Source organism: Macrotis lagotis, chromosome 3, assembly GCF_037893015.1.
Source record: "Macrotis lagotis isolate mMagLag1 chromosome 3, bilby.v1.9.chrom.fasta, whole genome shotgun sequence".
In the NCBI taxonomy this organism is placed as follows: Eukaryota; Metazoa; Chordata; class Mammalia; order Peramelemorphia; family Peramelidae; genus Macrotis; species Macrotis lagotis.
In genome coordinates this window covers 220,823,981-220,848,100 of record NC_133660.1, presented here as the reverse complement: position 1 = coordinate 220,848,100, position 24,120 = coordinate 220,823,981, and the positions used below count along the sequence as shown (strand labels likewise).

General features: G+C 42.6%; 1 protein-coding gene across 6 annotated transcripts in view; it reads right to left on the bottom strand.

Annotated features, from left to right (window-relative positions):
- MFSD10 (major facilitator superfamily domain containing 10) overlaps positions 1–24,120 on the bottom strand; it is a 51,108-nt gene that overhangs the window by 10,703 nt on the left and 16,285 nt on the right. For all 6 annotated transcript variants that reach the window (XM_074229896.1, XM_074229898.1, XM_074229895.1 and 3 more), the window contains 8 exons: positions 23,651–23,809; positions 20,239–20,427; positions 16,116–16,224; positions 15,419–15,530; positions 12,050–12,158; positions 11,706–11,796; positions 9,880–9,927; positions 7,169–7,258 (listed from right to left, as the gene is read on the bottom strand). In XM_074229896.1, the coding sequence (XP_074085997.1) occupies positions 7,169–7,258; positions 9,880–9,927; positions 11,706–11,796; positions 12,050–12,158; positions 15,419–15,530; positions 16,116–16,224; positions 20,239–20,427; positions 23,651–23,809 (907 nt within the window). The remainder of the gene's footprint in view (positions 1–7,168; positions 7,259–9,879; positions 9,928–11,705; positions 11,797–12,049; positions 12,159–15,418; positions 15,531–16,115; positions 16,225–20,238; positions 20,428–23,650; positions 23,810–24,120) is intronic.

Genomic DNA, 24,120 nt, shown 5'->3' with positions numbered 1-24,120 from the left:
GGGAGCTTTTAAGGAAAATGTCATCCACCTCCAGAGGAAAAAATATGAAGTCTGAATGAAAAGCAAAGCATACTAGGTTCACTTTTTGAAATCTCTGTTATGTTGTTTGTTTCTCTCTCAAGAGCTCTTCCCCCCCTTAGTTCTAATTCTTCTTTCACTACCAATCTAGTATTGAAATATGTTAAACATGACTATATCACAGATTGTTCACTAAGGGGAAGAGAGAGTGGTAGAGAAATGTGAAATTCAAAAGCTTGCAAAAGGATCAATGTTAAAATCTATCTTTGCATGAAAAATTGGGAAAAAAAATAAGGGAGGGGGGAAAAAAGCTTAATTAGAAAATTAAATTTTCACCAGGTCATCATCATTTACTCCCGCTAAGCGCCACTCATTTTTTTTTCCTCCTCTGAAAAAGGAAGAAAGGATTCCAGAGATGCAGAGCCAGGATGGCAGAGAAAAAAACAGTAAGTTATCTAAGTTCTCTGTAATTTCCCTCAAAATACCCTTAATTCATACCTCAAAACTACAAAACCCACAAAAGAATGTACATCCCCAGACAACTTAGAAGGACTTCAGGAAAGTTTTGTCTCATTTGGATTAAAAGGGCAGCACCTGCCATTGCAGGCAGTGTCTGGGCAATCCAACAGGAGGCTCCTAGTCCCAACACAGACCAGCAATTAAGGCCCAGGGTCCTGGCTCAACAGGCCAGGCATAGTGGGCCAGCTGTAGACATCAATGCCAGAAGGACAACAGTGTCCAAGGCTGATATGCAAAATTTCAAAGAGAAATATGAATTGGTCTGAGGTCAAAAAAAATCCCCAGAAAGCTCAAAAGAGATTTTAAAATTGTATAAAAGAAGTAGAATAAATTGGGAAAAGAAATGTTATGGAAGGGAACCATGAAAAAAAAGTCAGCAGCTTGGAAAAGGAAGCACAAAAAAAATGGAAAAGTAGGCACAAAATGCCACCAAAGAAAACAACTCCTTCAAAAAGCAAAATTGGCAAAATAAACAAAATAAACAAAAGCTAACTGAAGAAAATAATTCTTTAAAAATTAGAATTGGGCAAGTGGAAGCTAATGCCTCTGAGACATCAAGAATCAATTAAACAAAATAAAAAAGAACAGGAAAAAAATGTAAAATACCCCATTAGAAAAACAAAAACTGACCTGGGAAATAGATTGAGGCCCTGGACTCAGGAGTACTTGAGTTCAAATCTGACCTCAGACACTTAATAATTGCCTACCTTGGGCAAATCACTTGACCCCATTGCCTTACAAAAAACAAAACAAAACAAAAAGAATTATTGGACTTTCTTGAAAGCCGTGATCAAAAAAAAAAAAAAAAGGCCTGGATGGCATCCTTCAAGGAATTATCAAGGAAAACTGCCCTGATGTTCTAGAACTAAAGGACTTGGAATATGATATTGTAGAAGACAAAGAAGCTTGAGTTACAACCAAGAATCAACTACCCAGAAAAACTCAGCATACCCTTATTTTTTTGGGGGGGGAATGGATATTCAATGAAATAGGGAATTTTCCAACATTCCTGATGAAAAGACCAAAGCTAAAGAGAAAATTCAATTTTCAAATAAAATTCGAGAAGTATAAAAAAGGTAAATGGGCAAGAGAACATATTATTCAATAAGGTTAAACTACTTACATCCCTACATGGAAGATGAGACTTGTCTTTTAAAAACTATATTAGGAGAGTTAGGAGTATATGTAGAGCATAGAGATATATGTTGATTTAGATGAAATGATATAAAAATCATTAAGGGATAAGAAAGAGGATGGCACTGGGAGAAGAGAGGTAGAGGGAGTGGAGTAAATTATATAATATGAAGAGATGTGAAAGCCCGAATTACAGTAGAGGGAAAGAAGGGAGGGGGTGAGCAATGCTTGAAGTTTACTCTCATCAGCTTCTACTCAGAGGGAAATAACAGACACACTGAGTTGGTGTAGAAATCTATCATACCCTGTTAGGGAGTGGGGGGGGGGATAAATTGGGAGGGAGGTGGTGGTCAGAAGCAAAACACTGGAGAGGAGGGGCAGGATGAAGGGAAATCACAGTAATAACTGTGATTGTGAGTGGGATGAACTCCCCTATAAAACAGAAGCAGAGAGATGAGCAGAACCAGAAAAACATTGTACACCCAAACAGCAACATGGGGGTGATGATCAACCCTGATGGACTTGCTCATCTCTTCAGTGCAACAACCAGGGACAATTTTGAGCTATCTGCAATGGAGAATACCATCTGTATCCAGAGAAAGAATTATGGAACAAAGACCAAAGACTATTACTGTCAAATTAGAAAAAAAATGTTATTATGTAATTTTACTATCTCATACTTTATTTTTCTTCCTTAAGGATATGATTTCTCTGTCATCACATTCAACTGAGATCAATGTATAACACAGAACCAATGTAAACATGTAAAATGTAAGCCATGTAAACATGTAAACAATGTAAAATGTGGGGGTGGGGGAGGGGAAGCAAGAATGGGGGGGAAATTGTAAAACTCAAATAAAATCTTTCTTTAAAAAAAATCAGAAGCAGATAGCAGACTGGGTGAAAAAACTAGAATCCCACAATATGTTGTTTACCAGAAATGCATATAAAGCAGACACTCAGAGTAAAGGTAAAAGGCTGGTGCAGAATATATTATACTTTAGCTGAAGTTAAAAAAAAAAGCAGGGGTAGCAAGTATGACTTCAGGAAAAGCAAAAGCAAAATTAGATCTAATTAAAAGACCAAAAAAAATATCTTGGTAAAAATTACCATAGACAATGAAGTAATAGTAATACTAATCATAAGCACCAAATGGTATGGCATCTACATTTCTAAAGAGGTTAAATGAGGTACAGGAGGAAATAGTAAAATTATGCTAGAGAGGACCTCAACTTTCCCCTCTCAGATCTAGACAAATCTGACAAAATAAACAAGTTAGGGAGGTGAATAGAACTTTAGAAAAGTTAGATATGCTAGACCTCTAGGAAAAAAATTAATGGGGTTAAAAATATACCTTTTTCTCAGCAATACATGGCACCTACACAAAAATTAACCATGTATTATAACATACAAACTTCACAATCAAATGTAGAATGGCTGATCATGATGTAATAAAGGGCCATGAAAAGATTAAAAATTTATTGGAAACTAATCCTAAAATGAGTGGATCAAAGAACAAATATAGAAACAATTTTTCTTAAAGTTTTTTGCAAGGCATTGGGATTAAGTGGCTTTCCCAAGGCCACACAGGTAGGTAATTTAAGTGTCTGAGGCCGGATTTGAACTCAGGTACTCCTGACTCCAGGGCCAGTGCTCTATCCACTGCACCACCTAGCTGCCCCCTTATAGAAACAATTTTATCAAAGATACTGACAACAATGAAACAATATACCAAAATACATGACATGCAGTCAAAGCAGTTAAGGGAAAATTTGGATCTCTAAAACACATCAATAAGATATTATGAATTGTGCATGAAAACTAAGCTAGAAAAAGAACAAGTTTAAAATCCCCAAGTAAACAAATTGGAAATCCAGAAATTCAAAAGAGCTTAATAAAAAATAAGAAAATCACTGAATTAATAAAAATAAGAGCTGGTTTTACAGGAAAAAAGACCAATAATTTGATGAAAAAAATGAAAGAAGGTGATCAGAAACTATGATGGGCCTTTAAAGGTGTGCAAATGAGCTCAACCTTTGAGCAGGTATGGGTCAGGTCCTGATTTCATAAATTACTCCAGCCTCAGGATTAGGCTAAAGAATCATAAAAAACAAAAAGAGGTCATGAGAAATAATCTAGATATGCTCACCCCCCCCCTTTATTTCAGTCCAATCCCAACAGTAGAAAGTACCTAGGTGGCAAAGCATGGCTGGGATTGTAAAAACCAATCAAAAGAACAGTTCCTGCAACCAAAAAACTTCTATTCTCCTTGAGCTATAATGTGCACAATGAACCCAGAAAGGAAAGATAGAACTAAACTCTGAAGGGCTTTTCATACCACAATGAAGAGTTTGGAGGCATTAAGGAGGTCCTCAAGCAGCAAAGTGACATGGTCAGCTTTGTAATTTAGTACGATGTCTGATGCTATCAGGAGAATAACTTAGAGAAGGAAGTGACAAGAAGAGAGTCCCAATAAGAGTTTGGAAAAAAAATGAGTTTGTCATCAGAGTCTAGGCAAATGATAAGGACCTGAACTAGGGTGCTAGTCATGTGAATAGAAGCAGACAGGTGTGACTAACATCTTGTAGACTAAAAATTGACAAAATGTGTCCATTAGATGGGGGAAGGAGGTATGATAAAAGAGTCAAGGATGATGATGCCAAGGTGATAAACTTCAACAGAAGGGAAGTCTGGAAGAGAAGCTGATTTGGAGGAAAGACATTGAAATCTATCTGGTATGTAAAGAGTCTGAGATGCCTGTGAGCCACCTAGTAGGTGTTCAATGATGATGTGGAATTGGACACATTAGAGCTGAATTGATGGATCTAGATGTTCTCTTCATAGAGATAATCAAAGTCATGAAAACTAAAAAAGGTATGGAGAGTATAAAGACAAATTTTCAAAGATGATATAAACAGGACACCAACATTTTCCAAAGAGCTCATTAACTTCTTTATGTTTCAGGTGTGTTGGTAAGGGTAGGAACAAGAATGTAAGAAGTGGGAAAAGAGGAAATAGCAGTATAAACCACATTTTTCTAGGGGTTCAGAGATGTGTGGTGAGGGGTTGCCAGGTGAGGCAGAAACTCTCCTTCCCTCTGATTGCAAAGGCTGAGCCCATACACTAGGCATGCCCCCTCACTGCCAGTCCTTGCTTTAGCGGCTCCCTCTTGACTCCAGAATCAAATACAAATTCATCTGTTTGGTATTTAAAGCTCTTTATAACCTGGGCCCTTCTTATCTTTCCAGTTTTCTCCCATTTTATTCCTTTCCATGCATATACTATTAGCTGTACTGATTTCCTGCTCCCCTCTGAGAGACTTCTCCCTCCTCCATGCCTTTAAGACTTAGCTCAAATCCTCTTTTCCCAATTTCCCCTGCCTGCTAGTGCTTTCTCCTCTAAGATTTCCTTCTAGCTATTTTATTTATCTCTTGTGTGGGTTCCTTGAGGACAAGACAGGTTTTGCCGTTCTGTGTATCTCCAGTTCATGGTGCAGTGCCTGAAACATAACATATACTTAACAAATGCTTTCTGACTAAATGAAAAGGAGTAAAAATGTAGGATAATAACATGAGAGGATGGTAGGATCAAGTGTAGGGCTTTTGTAAGGTTAGGAGAGACCTAGCCATATTTGAGGGCACCAAGGAAGACAGAAGATAGGGAAAAATTGAAGATTGGAGCTACAATCAAAAGAAGAGGGACCCAGAGGAGGAGAGATTGGCATCAAGGACACAAGAAAGGTCATTAGAGACTACAGCAAAGTAGAAAACTGGGGTAAGGATGAATGAAAAAAGGATTGTGAGGTACAAGATGTGGAGAGACAACAGCAAGGTGGCAAGGTGGTCTGTGTGTGGAGGGTGAGGGAAGAGGATGACCAGAAAAGAGAAGAGAGGAGGAATTGCTGCTGTGAGGAGGGCAATAGAAGAGGCTTGCTGTGCAGTCATGAGGATCCAACAGAGATAAAATGACCAACTTGTCACATCCCTGGCATGAGCATAAGACCTCTTCTGAATTCAAGTAGGAGCAGAGGGAGATGGGGGATATGCAGGTGCTTCAGGATTGAGGTTTGGAGCAGAAGGACAAGAAATCTGAGACAGGACAGTTTACAATTCAACTACAGGGTCAGAATGTAAGGGGAGGGAAAGTTGAGCACAGTAGGAAGGGACAGAGAACCTGGAAGGAAAACAAGCTCAGAAGTAAGAACAGGAGAATGTGATCAGAGGATTTTAGATATTTCAACCCCAGGCATCTAAGTAACTTCTCCAAATTTGCACAGTGAATCAGTGGCAAAGCCACGCAGAGAACCCCAATCTCCTACCTCCCAGGCCACATACGTAGGAAAAATAATCTGATTCCATGCATTGACTGTAAAGGGTTATGGGGAAACCACAACTGATGGAGACAGTACCCTTTAGAAATGAAATTTCTTTTTTTTTCGGCAAGGCAAATGGGGTTAAGTGGCTTGCCCAAGGCCACACAGCTACGTCATTATTAAGTGTCTGAGGTCGGATTTGAACCCAGGTACTCCTGACTCCAAGGCCGGTGCTTTATCCACTATGCCACCTAGCCGCCCTAGAAATGAAATTTCTTGGTGTGTTCTGTGGGTCTCTGCACAGACTTGCCTCTTCACTACTCATTTCTTCCCCATGGGGTTGCATGACTAGTCATCAATTAAATCCTGAAACTTGGAATATATAAGCACCAGAGGGAAGAGGAGGATCTTCACCCCAAACCCTATCCCATACCTAGCATTCCATTGCCTGCTGGAAAGGACAAGAAGCAGAAGGGAGCTGAGAAAAACCTTTTCCTAAGAGGCACCACCCCAAATCCTCTCCCTCCCACCCTAACCACCCCCTCCCGACATGAATGATGACAGACACACTGCTCTGCTACTAACTGGACAAGCAACACAAGGATACAACATGATGAAATCCAGTTTTCTAATGAGATCTACACATCTTGTTTCACATGGATGTTATTCTCCAGAACCTTCCCTGCATACTGCATCCCTTGCCAAGAGCCTATTCATTTCCATACTTTAAGCTGTGATTCAGACATCTCAGATTGTTCTCACCACCTAATTTCCAATGATAACCAACTTCATACTTAGCAGAGCACATTCTCAGACACCAGACTCCCAGTCCATCTGTCATCAGATCTGTACTTCAAGCCTTAGTAGCCCAATAGGACCTGTCTTAGTTTCACTAGCAGAGTCTTCAGGAACCTAGGGTTACCACCTTGTCTCAAAGAACAGAACTCTAGGAATTTGTGACAGCCCCAGAAAAACTCAACTTCAAGTATATTTTTATGACACTTTTTTTTTTTTTTACCAGAAGCAACAGAGGCAAAAGTGATTAATCTGAGATTACCACTGCTACCATCTCTGGCAAATGAACAAGATGACTCCCAGGAAAGAGCCAAGATAACTGAGAATTGTTTCTACGTTATTTTGTGCTTGAACATTCCTACTCCTATCCATTCCCCCACATCAACTTACCTGTAGCTGAGACAATGGGTCCCACAGCCCTGGCCAGAGCTCCCAGGCTCCTCAGTGTCCCCATTATTGTGCCTTTCTGACCTGCCGAGCCTGTTAAGGAGAAGGTAATTTCAACACAGGTGCTACCAGAAAGTACTATTATCGATATCTGAATGCATATGGGACCTTTCTAAATTTGAATTCTTGGGGGCATATGTCTAGGAGTGTAATCTCTGAGTGTGCACATTTTGGTCACATATTGGTAAACTTGTTTTTATCTTAAACTTACATTCCAAGCATGGAATGGCTTGTGCAAAAGTATAGACATTCGAGTTAGAAAATACACCAAAGAAATCTGCCCTATGTATCTCCAATTTTGGTAATGGGAAGAGTGTAGCTGTGGGCTTTGTCTGTTATGGGGACATCAAATGGATCAAAAAATCCTTGCTGGTGATAATTCTGATAATGAAGTGGTCTGGGTTCTAGATCCTATCTCCTCCTGTCTTCTCCAGCATATTTTCCTCTCAGTCTTCAGTCTCTTCATAGACTGGTTCCTCCCCTGCTTTCAAACATGTCCAACTTTCTTCAGTCCTTAAATTACCATCACAAGTTTTCATCCTATATCGTAAAGTCATTTTTCAGTTAAACTGGGGGGGAAAATGACTATCTTACTCTCCTTGAATTCATTTCATCTTCATCTTCTCATTCATTCAATTCTTTCAATCTGGCTGCTACCTCATAGCTCAACTGGGACTATTCTCTCCAAAATTATCAGTGGTTTCTTTAAGAAATCTAATGGTTGGGTTGCCCCCCCGCAACTTTCATCCTTCTTGACCTTACTGCTACAGTTGACCATCTTCTCCTCATAGTCTTTCTTCCCTGGGACTTGAGGACGTAATTTTCTCCTCATTCCCCTATAATTGTTCTTTCCAGTTTCCTCCCCTCCCCCCCCCAACTGGGCTGTTACCCAAAGCTCTGTCCTAGGCTCTATACAGTTTTTCTATGACTACCTCTGCTCCCATGCTATCTCTATACAGATGACTCCCAGTTTAGACAGGATTACCCCAACCTCCCCTCTGAGCAGCTCCAAATCATTCAGCTGCCTAAAGGATGTTGCAAACTGAACATTCCAGACAAATCTCAAATTTAACATGTCCAAAACAAAGCTGATTATCTTTCACCTTCTTATAAACTTTCCTATTTCTATTAATAGGACCATTTCTACCAGTCTCCCAAGTTGATAACCTCAAGAGTTATCTTTTTGTTGTTGTTGTTTTTTGCAAGGCAAATGGGGTTAAGTGGCTTGCCCAAGGCCACACGGCTAGGTAATTATTAAGTGTCTGAGACTGGATTTGAACCCAGGTACTCCTGACTCCAGGGCCGGTGCTTTATCCACTGTGCCACCTAGCTGCCCAAGAGTTATCTTTTAAAAAAAAAGTTATCTTTAGCTCCTCACTACATCTATCCCCTCAGTTGCTAAATATTACCATTTCTAACTTCATTGCTTCTCTCCTCTCTATCTCTCCCATTCCCACACACATAACCACCAACTTTATTCTGGCCCCTTACCTGTCAGTTTTCTAACCATTCTCCCAGCCTCTGATCTCTCCATACAATAGCCAAAGCAGTTTCCCTTTGAGAATGGATCATGAAGACTATCTGTCTCCCCTATAAAAACTCCACTGGCTTGGGGTAGCTAGGTGACTCATTGGATAGAGCACCAGCCCAGGATGACCTGGGTTAAAATCCGACCTCAGACAATCATTACCTAGCTGTGGGACCTTGGGCAACCCCATTAACCCCATTGCCTTAAATAAGAAAAAAATTTTAAAAAAAACTCTATTGGCTCTCTATCACCACAAGGATCACAGCTAAATCCCAGTTTGACTTTTAAAGCCATTCACAGCCCAGCCCCCCTCCGCCCTCCAGCCCCATTATGCATCACTTCCATCTCACACCAGACATACCTACTGTCACCCTTCCCCTCCCTCATGGTCCTCATTCTCTACTATTCTCTCGCTCTCATTACTGTATCTCTGCCTTGGCCATCCTCCTATGCATCATATTCACTCCCTGCTTTCACCTCTTCCTTCAAAATGCAGCTCACACACCAACTTCCACACAAAGCTTTGCTGACTCCCCTCCCCTGCTAGAGCTCCCACCTTACATAGTCTGTATTTAGCTCATATTTGTTTTGTGTGCATACATGCACACGACTAGATGTTTGTATCTATACACACTTAGAGGTAGGTAAGACGTATGTACCTTATCTCCCTTGATAGGGTAGGTTGCTTCATTCTTTAGGTTTATGTGTTGAAACATAGTAGGTGTTTAAAAACTGTTTGCTTGCCAGCTGGGCTCCTTCCCAGCCAGTAACTACAAGTGCACCTTGTGGGTCAGTTATGGAGAGACTAAAGACCACTCCATCAGCTCTGGACCTTGGTAGAAGGTTTAGTCCCTGAGCTCTCTGATTTGACAAGTGAATGAAGACTTGAAGCCAGATGAGGGACCCTAAGGCTGGGAGGACCCCAAGAAGTCAGAGGAGACTGAGATCAGCATGGACTAGATTAATCATGGAAGGCTTCAGGAAGAAGGTAGGATCTAAAGTGGGCTTTAACAGATGGGGAGGGTCAGACAGAGAAGGCCCCATTGGTTAAGTCCCTTCTCTCCCTGTCCTCTTCAGGTGCCTAGAACTCTTCCCCCCGGCTTAGGGCCCCATGTCCACTTCTTACCGTAACTAGAGACCACTGCCGACAAGCAAGGTACCACAATGGCAGCAGCTGCAAAAGAAGGTCCAAGTGAGTTCCAAGTCTCCCCTTGAGCAGCCCAGAGTTTATCTCCACCCCTAGGAACCCTGAAGGAAAGGAGGCTATCCTCCATAACCACCAGCAAATCCTCACCTAGCTTCTGCACAGACACCTCTAGGCTCCCAGCAGATGGCTCTGATGACGTACAGGGAGGAGGGAGAAGCTAAGACTGCCAAGGCTGCAGTTCCTTTCTGCTGAACTAACCCTACAGTCCTCCCAAGCTCCGCAAAAAACATCTTCCAGGTAGCATGGTGGAATTCATCTCCTGGTCGGGCACCTTCTGCTTGGGTCATGGGGGAGGGAGGGTTCCCAGAACTTCTCTAAACCATGGCCTTGAGACTACAGTCTCAAACAAAATGAACACCAGCCTGGGAAACAGAAAACCTGGATCTTGAGGTCTGCTCTGCTGCTTATTGACCTTGGATAAGTCATTTAATTGCTCTGCACCTTTGGTAAAATGGGATAACTGAATTATCTCACCCAAGGTTGAAGGGAGAACAGTAAGTATAGAAATGTTGGTTATTATCTTACTGTCTTCTCCACAAGCAGGGAAGCCTGCAGGGGAGGAACTAGTGGGGAGGAAAGTGAAGGGAAAAACAAAGGTTGAGAATGAATGGGGTTCCGTGGGGAGCCATTAAGACTCAAAGTAAAGGGGTGGCTAGGTGGCGTAGTGGATAAAGCACCGGCTCTGGAGTCAGGAGTACCTGGGTTCAAATCCGGTCTCAGGCATTTAATAATTACCTAGCTGTGTGGCCTTGGGCAAGCCACTTAACCCCATTGCCTTGCAAAAAAAACCCTAAAAAAAAGACTCAAAGTAAAAAGCAGACGCAGTAAGTCTAAGTGGAATAGCCTCACACTGACTGGCCCCCTTTTTTCATTGCTGAGTTCTTCGAGGAGCCTCTCTTTGAGGGAAGGGCCCTGACCAGTCATTCTGCATTCTTCAGACGGAGCCACCAAGACTCAGAACTGGAGATCTTCCCTCCTTGGAATGTGAGTTCCTTGGGGCAGAACTGTCTTTTTCGCTTATGTTAGTATCCCTAGTCTTCATCCTCCCTGATAGTCTTATTACTAATAATAACTTCCATCTATAGTATAATACTCTTTCTCACTCCCCCCTTTCATTTCATCCTCACGGTGTCTTTGTAAGTATTGCCAATATGACAGCTGAGGATGCTGAAGGCTGAGAAAGTGGAGGGATTTTCCAGGGTTGCTCAGAGCAGGTGAATGACCTGAATCAACAAGCCCCCTGGCCTTGAGAGCTTTTCCCAGTCTGCCTCCTGCCCAACTTGCCTGGTTTATCATACCTTAGACTCCCTCTGCCAAACTCTGGCAGGTCCACCCTCCTCCCCTGCCCAGCTTAGGTGCCACCTCCTCTAAAACCCCAGTGGTGAGTCTTCTCTCTTTTCTCCTCAGATCATCAGGTATATATTTCTCTGATGACACGCTGTTCCTTCCCCACCTTAGGGGCAGGGGCAGGGGCAGTTTTATGTTCTGTCTTTCTTTCCCCCAGGCCTGTCACCAGGAGTCATTTAAATTATTTAACTTGCTAGGAAGGACTGAAGAAACATTTATTTATTGCTGGCTATATGTGACCAAACAGTGTATTAAGTGGGATCTTTTATATTAGTGGAAATTCCTCAGGTGCAGACAGTGTTTATTTCTTCCCAAATCTAAACTAGCAGCCACGCATACCTTCGCTGGCCCCCAGGCAAGAGAATAGGGACTGCTCCAGGGAAGAAGCCCCAACTCACCAAAGGAATATAGTAGCAGCCCCACACCTAGCATGGTCACGTTCCAAGCCCAGCCGACTATCAAGAATGCTGGGATCAAAAGTAAGATGGCCTGCAAGAAAACAGAACTCCACATAGTTAGAGACCCTCAGATCCTGGGCCCAATTAGACCGGCCCTTTGATTTTTTTTTCCCCAGGAGATTAATTCCCACAAAGAGGGGCCTAAGTGCATGGTACTGGTCAGAAGGGAAGGGTTGCCTTCATAATTTTCCCCAAATGGTATCTGGACCACCCCTAATGGGGAGAAGATTGAAGGAGGAGAGGGACAGTTTGGGTATCAAGGGGAGGAAGGGAGCTATGGTTACCCGCTTCACTGCTTTAATCTCACATCCTGGCTTGATCCGTCGAGCGTAGCCTCCTTGGATAACTGCCATGGTGATCCCGATAAAGAAAAACATCTGCCCCTGCTGCATGCTAGGGAAGGAGCGAGGCAGTCCATCAGTCCCCAGGGTCTTCCTGCCAGAGTCTAGGACCCTGGAGGACAGTTTTCTCCTTCCAAGATCCCACACCCATCCACCCAGGCAGAAGTGGTTGAATCAACAGGACATTCCCAGGACAACTGTTTTTTCAGTCACAATCAGTTCCAAAGCCGAGTTTCAAAACGTGTTTGTGGGAAGAGAAGGCAGCTTTCTTTCTGTGGAACTGGTAGAGACTGCCAGGAGGACAACCCCCTCTAAGCCAGTCCTTCTGTGTATGTGGAAAACATCATGCTCAAAGTTTGTGTGAGAGTTGGAAGGAAACTCATAGGAAATCCATTCCAATCCCTATATGAATAGGACATTCATCCACAGTATTCCCAAACACCGACATGGCCATCCAGCCTTTACCTGATTGACCTCTAGTCACTACCTCCAAAGGCAGGTCACTGTACATTTTAAAACATTAAAATAGTTCATATAAACTTAATATTGAACATCATTACAACTAAGTCATATTGCTTAGGAACTATTCAATACATGAAATGCAAAATCATTCATTTCTTTTTCTTAATCTCAATACCTTTTCAGTCATCAGGATTTTTTGGTATATTTCTTTTCTTTTGTTGTCATTAATTGTAGTTTGTTCTGTTTCTGCTTTTTTCTCCCTACTTTGAATTATTACCAAAAAGGTCTTTCTAGATTTCAAAATATTTCTCATATTTCATTGTTAATAGATCCAAGCTGTGATTACATCGTAACAAAGTAAGAAGCTCTTTTTAAGTAACCAGCCTTATCAATAAAGGTCAACACCTTCCCAGCATCTTGAAGAGTCTTAAAATTGTCTGGGTCACTGAAGTGGCGAGGTGTTTGCTTGGGGTCACATGGCAGGATATCTGTCAGTGGGACACGAACTCAGGATTCTCTAACTCTGGAACCATCTCTCATGCTCCTAGTTTTAATTGCACCATACCAAGGTGTTTACCTCATCTTTTACTATTTAGACATTTAAGTTGCTTCTAGCTTTTTATTTTTTCATTTCTTGGAAAGACAATAAGAGTTGGGGGCGCCTAGGTGGTGCAGTGGATAAAGCACTGGCCTTGGAGTCAGGAGTACCTGAGTTCAGATCCGGCCTCAGACACTTAATAATGACCTAGCTGTGTGGCCTTGGGCAAGCCACTTAACCCCATTGCCTTTGCAAAAACTAAAAAAAAAAAAAAAAAGACAATCAGAATTAAGTGACTTGCCCAGGGTCACACAGCTAGTAAGTGTCCATTGTCTAAGGCAGGATTTCAACTTGGTTTCTCTCAACTCCAGGGTTAGTGCTTTAGTCACTGAGCCACCTAGCTGCCCCTGCTTCTAGCTCTTTAACATGAAAAATAATACTGCTAGGAAAACCTTTGAGCATATAACCTTTTTTTGTTTTCTAATGTTTCACTGTATATTCCCAATAATGGGATTATCTGATAGAGAATATTATTATTATTAGTATTAGTTTTATAACTACCATGTACAAGAAAAATTACTCTCTGAAAAAGATCCTACATGTGTAATTCTACCAGCAACAAATGAGAGTCTGTTTTGTCAGAACTGTACATTGAGTTACATTTACTTCATTGTGCCATTTTGACAGGTGTGAAGTGATAGCTCAAAGGTTTTTTGTTTTTTGTTTTTAATTTCCATGAAGAGGCTGTCAAATGGCACAATAGAGAGAGCACAGGCCCTGGTGTCAGGAGGACCTGAGTTCAAATCCAGCCTCAGACACTTAGTAGCTATATGACCCTGGGCAAGTCACTTAACTCTGATTGTTTCCCAAAAAGATGGGGAAAAAATTTCCATGTATAATTGTTAGAAAGTTTTTCCATATATTGAGTTGAAATCTATCTGCAACTTTCATTCATTGTTGCTAGGTTTCTCTCGGAGGCCAAGGATAAGCTTAATTCTTCCTCCTACATGATATTCTTTTTAGTATCTAAGATGGCTTTTAACTCTATGACCCTGGCCCCAACTCTTTTCTTCTGCAAATGGGGTAGATTTCATGTCAATATAACTGATAAAAAATGTAAACACTGAGTTCTCAATCACTGAAAATACCCAAGTAGAAACTTGATAATCTACTGAGGAATCCAGAAAACCACCCTATAAACTGGGAGGCTGAACTAGATGTTCTCTCCTCTTTTTTTGGCACATTTTAAAATTTAATCTCCATTATTAACATTTCCTCAATTACTTTTTTAAAAGTCTCATCAACAAAACAATAAATCGAGTTCTGATTTGTAGAATTTGGTTTCCAAGTTATAAATGCTCTCACTGAAAAAAATTTTTTTTAGTTTTTTTGCCTCCTAAGTTTTAACTGTGACATTTGACTCTTCTAGTATTTTATATGGTACTATTTTTATTTTGAGTCTTGTTTTCCATAGATCTCAAAACACATAGGGAAAAAGGATATTGTGTGTGGCCTGGAAAGCAGGGGATCTGAAGCATCCCTTCCATACTTTCTCTTGTCTTCTCCCCCTTCTTTCCTTCTTCCCTTCCCTTTTCACTTATCTGGTTTCCCTGCTGTCAGAGTATTCTCTTGGTTCCAAGAATATAAATGAGTCACCAGAGTGCAGAAGCCGCCTCTCATGTGGTTGAATCAGGGGAGCTCTGTCATCTCCCCAGAAGGCCCGGCGTTCAGTTCTCCTTGGGCCGTGCAGCCCAGAGGGACCAGAGGAGGCTGAACTCTGAACAAAGACTTCCATCCACTTGACCCATTCAGCATGAGCTCCCATAGTCCAAGACAAACCTTGTCAGACTGGGAGGGGAAGCCTCAGGTGATCTAAGTAACGGGCTAAGGACACAGGCTGGGAGGGGACATAACTAATGCCTGAAAAGTCCACGGGAGCAGGGGGGCGGCCTGGCCGCCTTCACCAGGTCTGGGATCAGATGGTAACTGTTCTCAGACTCCACCCTCAGCCTGGACGTGGTCCTGGCTCTGCACTTACCAGCCATGTGACCAGTCACTGGCTGATGGACTCTGGCCAGTCTTGGCTTCATCATTTGTAAAACAGTCAACACTACGGGTCCTACCCCATGTGCTCCCAGCGACTGCCCAGGGCCAACCGCCAGCTCGGGGCTCTTTCCATGGGTCATTAAAGAGGGAGTCATCCCAGGTATGGAACCGAAGAACAAATAAAAGGAAAGAATGCACAGGGAGATCAATCCCTGGATTCTGGAGGCACCGACCCCAGGCCCAGGACTCTCCATGCACATAGCTACCTGCTGAATCGGAAGCGCTGGTGCGTGAGGAAGCTCAATGTATACTCCAGTCCGGAAAACAGGAAGAGATAGAGGAAATAAACAAGGCCCAGGACCTTGAGATTCTGGAGATCTGGAAGAGAGGAGGGCGAAACGGCAGAGACACCTAAGGGGGTGAGCCTGGTCCTTAAGGCCTTGCTTCTCTTCCCCACCCAGTCTTCCTCAGCTCCCTCTCTTCTTCACCCTTTTTGTGTCTTGGACCCTGTGGAGAAGTCTGAGGAAACCTAAAGATCTCAGAACAATCCTTTTAAATGCATAAAATAAAATAGAAAGGAAACCAATTCTTTGCAAACACCGTGACTAAAAGATTTTTAAAGTTCCCGGACCCCAGATTAAGACTCCCTGCTTGGTGTCCTTGTTCCTTTCCTCTCCCCCTCCCCAAATCTGCCCCGCTCTGGTCCCAAGCCATTCTCTTGACCTCACCCCCACCCCACCCCCAGCAAACAGGGAAAGGAGCAAGTGATTTGGGGCTCGGGACTGGGTTTCAGTTCTAGCTCTGACCCCAATTTTGCTCTTTGATTTTGAAGAGATCCTGACCAAAAGGAGCTCCCTCCAAATGAGTTTTTCAGGAACAAGTGGCCATCACCTCCCACTGAAATCCCCCCAGCCATGCCCTGAACCCCACAGGGTCCCAAAATGTATGAAGGAAGCTTCTTACTGTCTCTAGAGGGGGAGTTCTTCCCTCTGGTGACAGCCAAAAACTGGAATAAAGCAACTGGGCTGAGCAAGTCGGAGGCTGCCTGGAATCCAGATATAACAGAAGAAACCTGGGAAGACAAATAACCCACACATAGCACAGCCCCTCCAGACAGCAGACTGGCCACGGCCAAGGGCATAACAGGTCAGACCCACCTCTTCAAGCCTGCTCTGGAAAGGGCTAGGTGGTTCTATTCCTAGGCTTAGGGAGGTCTCAAATGGGAGGGGGAAGAACATCACACTTGAGTCAGAAACCTGGGATCTCTCACTTACCAGCTAGTTGTCCAAGACAATTCCCTTCCACCTCTTCTGTAAAATAGAGAGAGCTGACAAACCCCTCCATCTCCAGGATTCTGTGTTGTAAGATTGTTTTTTACTGATCTATGTCCCATGATCTGCTTCATCATACCCCTCACTTGCTCAGGAAGCTCTTGATGGTTCTCCTTCACCTCTCAGAATTAGCACACCTGCTCTCCAGGAGCCCACACTCCAACTAGGGAGAAGCAGGCCCATGCTTTCCACTAGAGCTGTGTGAGCCTGTCCCTGGGGTGCCAGAAGGCCAGAAGACTAAATGAAGGGGAAACAACCTGGACTAAACCATAAGCCACAAAACTAATGACTGACAACTTCTGTGACTTCAAGTTTCCCAAGGAAACCTTTGTTATAAGGACTGTCTTGTAAGATTGCACAATGAGGTTTTTCTGAATGTTTTTCAGTGTTGGAAGGAGAAGCCCCTCAGAGCTCTGCATGTAGCACATGGAGGTTATAAGAGAGAGGAGAAGCAGGAGGCTCTGCCAAGAGTCCAGGTATGAGGGGCACCTTACAGATGAGAAAGCAAGCCCTGAAAGGAGGAAGTGATCCACCTGCCCAGGTTCACCCAGCTGGTCAGGGTTGCCTAGGGATCTGACAAAGGCACCAAACCCCACATGTGGGTCAGCTCTGTTCACATAACACCCCTGCCCAACCCATCAGCTCCAGTGTTTTCTAACATGATGAAGAAGGAAAAAAATCCAAAACCAGGTCCAGAGCAAGGTGAGTGCGTGAGGGAAGGCTTGCTCAGAAATGGGCCACATATTCCCCCCAGCCCAGCTGGAGCAGGGAGGATGGAGAGGCTGGCAGCAGGAATGAGCAAGAAGGCCAGATGCCCCCCCCCACCGAGGCGAGGGGCTCTGAGAGAACATGGAGGCACGCCCCAAACAGGAATCTTTTGTTATAACAGCAATTTGGTTTTGGATTGTTCTTGGGGGAGGAGGGAAGAAGAAGAGGAAGGAGGAAGGCAGGCAGATTTTTGTTGGAAAAAAACATTTTTTTAAAAAGAAGACTAGATAGCTTACTAATCTCTGAACATAGCCTCATTATACTCTTTCCCTCCCTCTGTTTCTTCCATCCTTCTCTCCTCCTTCCTTTCTTCTCCCTCCTCCTTCTTTTCACTTTCCTTCCCTCTTCCCCTACTCCCTCCCTCATTCCTCACCTACACAGGAGGCCCAGTTAAGCCAGAGGAAAGAGTTTCCAAGGACTGACACAGCAACTCTCTTTCTCTAGCCCTGGGATAATTCAAATCATTATGATAATAGCCAGCATTTACCAAATTCTTTGTTTGTGAAATGTTTTGCATATATTATCTCATTCAATTCTCACAAGACCCCACTGAGGTAAGAGCTATTATTATCACCATTTTACAGATGAGGAACCTGAACAGAGGGTCTTCCTGAAGCAGAAAATAGCTGAAAGAGCCTGCTGTGGGGTAGCAGAACTAAGGCAAAGAGCCCCAGGAGTGTGGACGGCTCCATGGGTGGAACACTAAGCCCATCACCTCTGCCCCAGGCTTCTTGAGATACCATGATGACGTCTGGCAGGACCCTCAGAGTTGGGCATGCTTTCCAATAAGAGTCTAGCAATGGTCTGTGAGTGAGACTGCAGCTGGAGAGCCCAGCCTTGCTGTCTTCTCTTCCCCAGACTATCTTTTTTTTTTTTTAATTTTAAACAAGACGATCATTTAAACAACAAGATGGTTGACTTGGAAGGGAAGACTATCTGGGATAAGTTTCTTTATAGTAATTTATCCTTATTGAGAGACAGAGATTGCCCTACATGGAACAGCTATGTATAAAAGAGTTATAAAATAGTCCTTGGTTTTACAATGATAAAAGAAAAACATTGAAATTATCCAATCAAACAACATATGCAGGGATTTTTTTTTGTGGGTTTTGTTGTTATTGTTGTTGTCAAACAGTGAGAGCAAGATAACTTCCTGTAATATAAAGATAAAAGTTGAATGAACATGCCACTAATTGATAAAAGGGATATTTTCACACAACCAGTTTGTTTTTCCCCCTCCCCATCTCCATTTGATGTTGATCAAAACATACCACTGGCCATTTAGTTTAAAAAAAAATACACATTATGCCTATGCATATACACCAGCTATTTTATGTACAATAAAGGAATGGGGGAAGGGAATCAAAGAGAGAAAACTATATTGCAGTAGTCAGGATGTGGATGAAATAAATCTTGGTTTTCTAATTGTGAATGTATTGTCTTCCTTGGGAGTACAGTTGCAGGTTCTCTTTTTAGTAAACACCTCGTTTGCTGCTGGAATACATCAACTGTATCTTCATCCTCCATTTCCAGCTGGGCATTTCCAACTGATTGGTTGCCCATCAAACTGGAATCTGATCTGCCTCATTGACAAACCCTGTCATTCACATTAGTTTACTAAGTGGTGTGTGTCACTTAATCTTAAATTGCACCACCGAACCATCTTGCCCTGCCACCTTCAAATTAACATGGTCATTGCTTTCAGTCTTGACTCCTTCCTTCGGCTTTTCATCGGGCATGGCAAGTCCAGGGGTTTCCTCAGCTACTGTTTCACAAAAGAGGCACCAGGAGGGTCCATTTCAAGGGAACGGGGGAGAAGCAGCAGAGGCAGGAGGAGGAGGAGGAGGAGGAGGAGGAGAAGCTTCCACTAGACTATCTTGGCAATTCCCTTGGGTGCAATTATTATCAAGATCAGGATGGTCAAACCATCATCCAGCCCTGACTTCTTTCCTCAGCTCCAGTCTCACATCACCAACTGAACATGTCCAGAACAGAACTCATTCTCTTCCTCCCCTCCCCCAGAAACCTTCATGACTTTCCTATCCCTGTTGAGGATATCACTCTGGTCCCAGACATCTGGAACCACATCCAGGGCCATGGCCTTAGCCTCTAGTCCTCTCTCCTACTGACCCACCATCCAACTTGCTGCCCAGTCTTGAAGATCCTGCTTTTACTGTGTCTTGGGCAGGGGCCCCCTCGTCTCCTTGTAGGAGATTGCCACCCTGTTGCAGCCACCACTCCCTGCCCAAGGGTCCAGGTGACCACGTCACCTCCTCACTGCAGAACCCCAGTGACTCCTGTCACTTCAGGATCAGCCAAGGACCCTCTAGCTGTGAAAGTTCTTTACAGCCTGGTCCCCCCGCCGCCACCACATTCTCTTCATGTAGTCTACCTACACACCCCGTGTCTCTTCACAACTACTGGCTGTCATGCCTGGAAGACACACCTCCACCCCTAGAGTTGCTCCAAGCCTGGGCTCTTTACCAGGGCCAGGGTCTTCCTGGCCCCAGGCCCAGCGCTCTGTCCGCTGAGCCCTCTGGATACCTCTGCTTAGAGCAGGTGAGCATATACTTGTTAACTCTCTGACTTCCCTCCCTAGCTGTAAGCCTCACAGAGAGAAGGGAGATAAGGTTATGGGTATCTCCACATACAGAGTATTCCATTAGTCCACCCACTGGTTTTCAACCAGACTGCCTCTGCCCTCTGAGGCCATTCTTATTAAACATCTGTCCTGAATTTTTCAGACCCTTCCAACTCATTCCACATAGAATTTGCAGCAGCTGGTGGGACAGAGGATACGGCTGGGGGGCTTGGAGTCAAGAAGACCTGAGTTCCAATCCTACTGAAGATGTTTTCCAACCATGTGACCTTGAACAATGCACTTAAAAGTATCCCATCTTCATCTGTACCATGGAAGACTCAGTGGCCTCAATGATCCCTTTGAGCTATAAATCAATGACCCCAAATAAACCCCACTAAGGTCTTACCCGTTTTTCCCTAGGGAGTGTCTCCGGAAGGAAGCAGAAAACGAACAGCAGGTCAGAGATGGCAAACACCAGAGCCAATAAGGCAGCATAGAAGTAGAAGACGGTTCCTTTATCTGTCTCCCTTGCTAGGTAGGCCCCAATCATTGGACCCACAGTGAAGCCTAGAGAAAAGGCAACGCCGATCATGGCCTGCGGGGCAGAAGTGACATCAACATATCTTACACATGGGGTGGTAATAAAAATAACAACTCACATTTCTATAGCTCTTTGTCCCACATCCCCATGAGCAGGCATTTCAGGTGTTATTATCCCCATTTTATAGCTTAAGTAACTGAGGCTCTTCCCCAATAGTTAAAGGACCAAAAGATAAGAAAAAGCAGTTTTCAAAGGGAGAAATTTAGACTACAATAGCCATATGAAAAAAAAATGTTCTAAATCACTAATAGAGAAAGGGAAATTAAAGCCTGAGCTTCCATCTCAAACCCAGGCAAGGTTTAACCCCCCCAAAAAAAGTTAACATTGGCAGACTGAGAATACAGGCACATTAATGTACCAGTGGTAGAAATAGGAATTAGTCCAGTTCTTCTGGACCCCAAAAGTCATCAAATTGTGACTTTTACCTAGCAATATCTCTACTAGGTCTATAGCTTCGAAGAAATTTTTTTTTAAAAAAGGAAAAGACTCCTCCACATGTACAAAAATATAGCAGTTCTTTTATAGCGGTAAAGAACTAGACATTTAGGCAATGCCCAACAATTAGCAAGTGACTGAACAAACAATGGTATGTCATAGAAAACTTGTGATGTGAGACCTAACAGAACCATTTAGAGAAAGCTAAGAAGACTTGTATGAGCTAATACAGAAGTGAGCACACCACGAGAATATACATTAGCAACACTGTAAAAAGAGGAGACTTTGAAAGACTTAATAACTATGATCAACTGAATGACCAATCATAATTCCAGAAGAACAATAATTGATAATACCCACCTCCTGACAGGAGATGGCCTCAAGGAACAGAATGAGATCTTTTGAACAAGGTCAATTCAGGAATTATTTATGTATTCGTTACAGATCTTTTTTTTTCCAGTGGGAAGAGAGGAAGAAAGAAAATAAATGCTTAAATGAATAAAATCATTTTAAATTAAATTAAGGGGTTGGATTAGGGAAAAAAAAAGAACTGGGATTTGGGCATTTTAAGTGAATTGTCCAAAGCCAGCAAATGTCAGAGTTAAATATAGGTGCAGTGTTCTTTCTACCACGTCAAAAAGATCTCAGTCTCATATCCTACTGCATATTCCCAAGGATCTGTCTGTCCCTGAAAACTAGTCAGATATATCCAGATGGCTTCAGGGAAAAAGGCTTAGTAAACCTCATTATCTCTCTCTTCCAATACCCAAGTCAAGGATTCCTACTCCTCCATTCCAGTGGGCACCTTAGGATACATCCTTCTCTAGCTCAGAGGGTATGAACATTTTATTCTTTTTTAAATATAATTCCAAATTGCTTCACAGAATAGTTATACCAATTCACAGCTCATCCAATAGTGTATTAACATGATTATCTTCCCACATTGACTATTTCCATCTAGTACCATCTTTGCCAATTTGTTCTCTGCTACCATATGTCAATATTCTTCCAATGATGCCATATAACTGCAATGCATGAAATCCCATAGTCTCTAAACACTTAAAGTTATAGGTCATCAAAAGATAATGGGGAGACAAAGAGAAATAAGTAGGCTACAAAATATCACCAACAGGATAAGTAAAAATCTCATAGAATTAAAAAAGCTCATAGACAAGTAAAGGAAGTGAGCTTGGCCACATAGAGAAATTAAGGTATAATTTGATGGATGGTCCATGTTCTTCTCTCCAAGGGTGTACATCACTGATACTCATAATGACAAGGGGTCTAAAAGAAGGTCCCTAGCACACTGAGTGAAAGATTTATGGGAGGATATGAACCAAAGTTTTCAAGCATGAGAAAAGTGTAATTTGTACCACTCAGTTAAGAAGTGGGGTCTGTAAACTTGTTCTTTAAATGTTTTGATAACTAAATTTCAATATAATTTGTAATTATTTACATTTGTTTCATGCATTAAGAAACAGTGTTTTGAAAAGGGATTCATACAGTTCACCAGATTTACCAAGAGAACCATGAACCCCTAATCTAAAGGAAGCTAGGGAAAGTACCCCCAATCACAGATCCATTGAAATAAGAATGCAAGTGCTGGTGGAGTTGTGATCTGCTCCACCCATTCTGGAGAGCAATATGGAATTATGCACAAAGAGCAATAAAACTGATCATCATACCCTTTGACCCCACAATTCCAATACTAGACCTATATCCAGAACTCATAAAAAATGAGAAAAGTCCTACATGTTCCAAAATATTCATAGCAGCTCTTTTTGTAGTGGCAAAGAATTGGAAATTGAGGAGATGCCTATCAATTGGGGAATGGCTGAACAGGTAATGGTATATGAATGTTATGGAATACTACTGTTCTATAAGAAACTGTGAATTTTCAGACTCTAGAGAAACATGGAATGAATTATAGGATTTGATGCTGAGTGGAGGGAGCAGAATTGGACACATTAACAACACTGTAAGTTGATCAACTTAGAAGGATGAGACTCCTCTCAGCAATTCAGAAAGCAAGGACAACGCTGGGAGAACAACTACTAACCTTTGAGGAGTCAAAAATCTGTCAGCAGAAGGATTAGCCATGAGACAAAATCACAGGTTCCTGAAGCATGACTCCTGGGTATATATTAATATTTCTATACCAAGAACATGAGAAGTCACATTTGAAGCAACTGGAAGCTATAGTTCTATTTCTCAAAGCCATCCTTTGAGATCAGCTAGGCAGGGAATGATCTTTCCCAGATGAGGATTTTAAAGCCTATAGGAGGAAAACTGACTCTCCCATAGTCATAGAACAACAGAGCTGGAGCTAGAACCAGGGTCTTCCCCATTCTAGATAGGGATTCTCTTTTATTTCATCATGCTACCTCCTGTTAATCCTGGAGTCATATGACCCTGAATGGTAGATGTAACTACTCAAAAAATATCAGGAACTGTATCTGCAGGGTATAGGGGATTTTTTTGTTCTTTTTGTAATTACAATAATATTTTTGCCTCTTTTATTTCACTGGCTCATCACACCACTCTATGAAGTCAGCAAGCCAGAAATTATCATTCCTATTTTACAGATGAGGATACTGAAACCCAGAGGTTACAAATGATTAAAAAAGAAATCCTGACTCCTAGAAGACAGTGAAGCAAATAGAGACATGGCTAATGGTGTAAGAAGCTCTGCTAGCTTCTTTATGGCTCAAATCCTCCAATGCAGCAGGAAAAGAGAAAGAGACTTAAGGAGACACAGCTAAGTGGACTCTCCAAGACTCACCATCCCCTTGCTCCTAGCCTGGGGTGAACTCAGGTCTGCAATGACAGCTGTGGAAAGGCTAACATTGCCTTTGCTGATTCCTCCAATTATCCTGGAGAGCAGAAAGATGCCGAAGTTTTTGGAGAGAGCCCACAACGCATAGGATATGATTAGTCCCACCTAGGGGCAAGCAAGAGAAGTCATTATTTATACTAAGCCCTAGCTGACCTCAGAATCTATTAACAGTTCTAAAGTTCCTGGGCCCCTCAAGGGCAGCCAAATGGTCACAAGTGCTAGGCAGGGAGAGAGGTTCCAAGGGTGTTGCCATAATGGCCCACATTTCCTTCCCATCCTCTGGGTACATCTCACCTTCTTGTTTATAGGGAGGGAGGATGAGGGAACATACAATTTTATCCCCTTCACATTTATCTTTCCACCCCTGTAGAATCTAAAAATTAGAGTAACTGTTCCTCTGAAGGCTTGGTATAAGT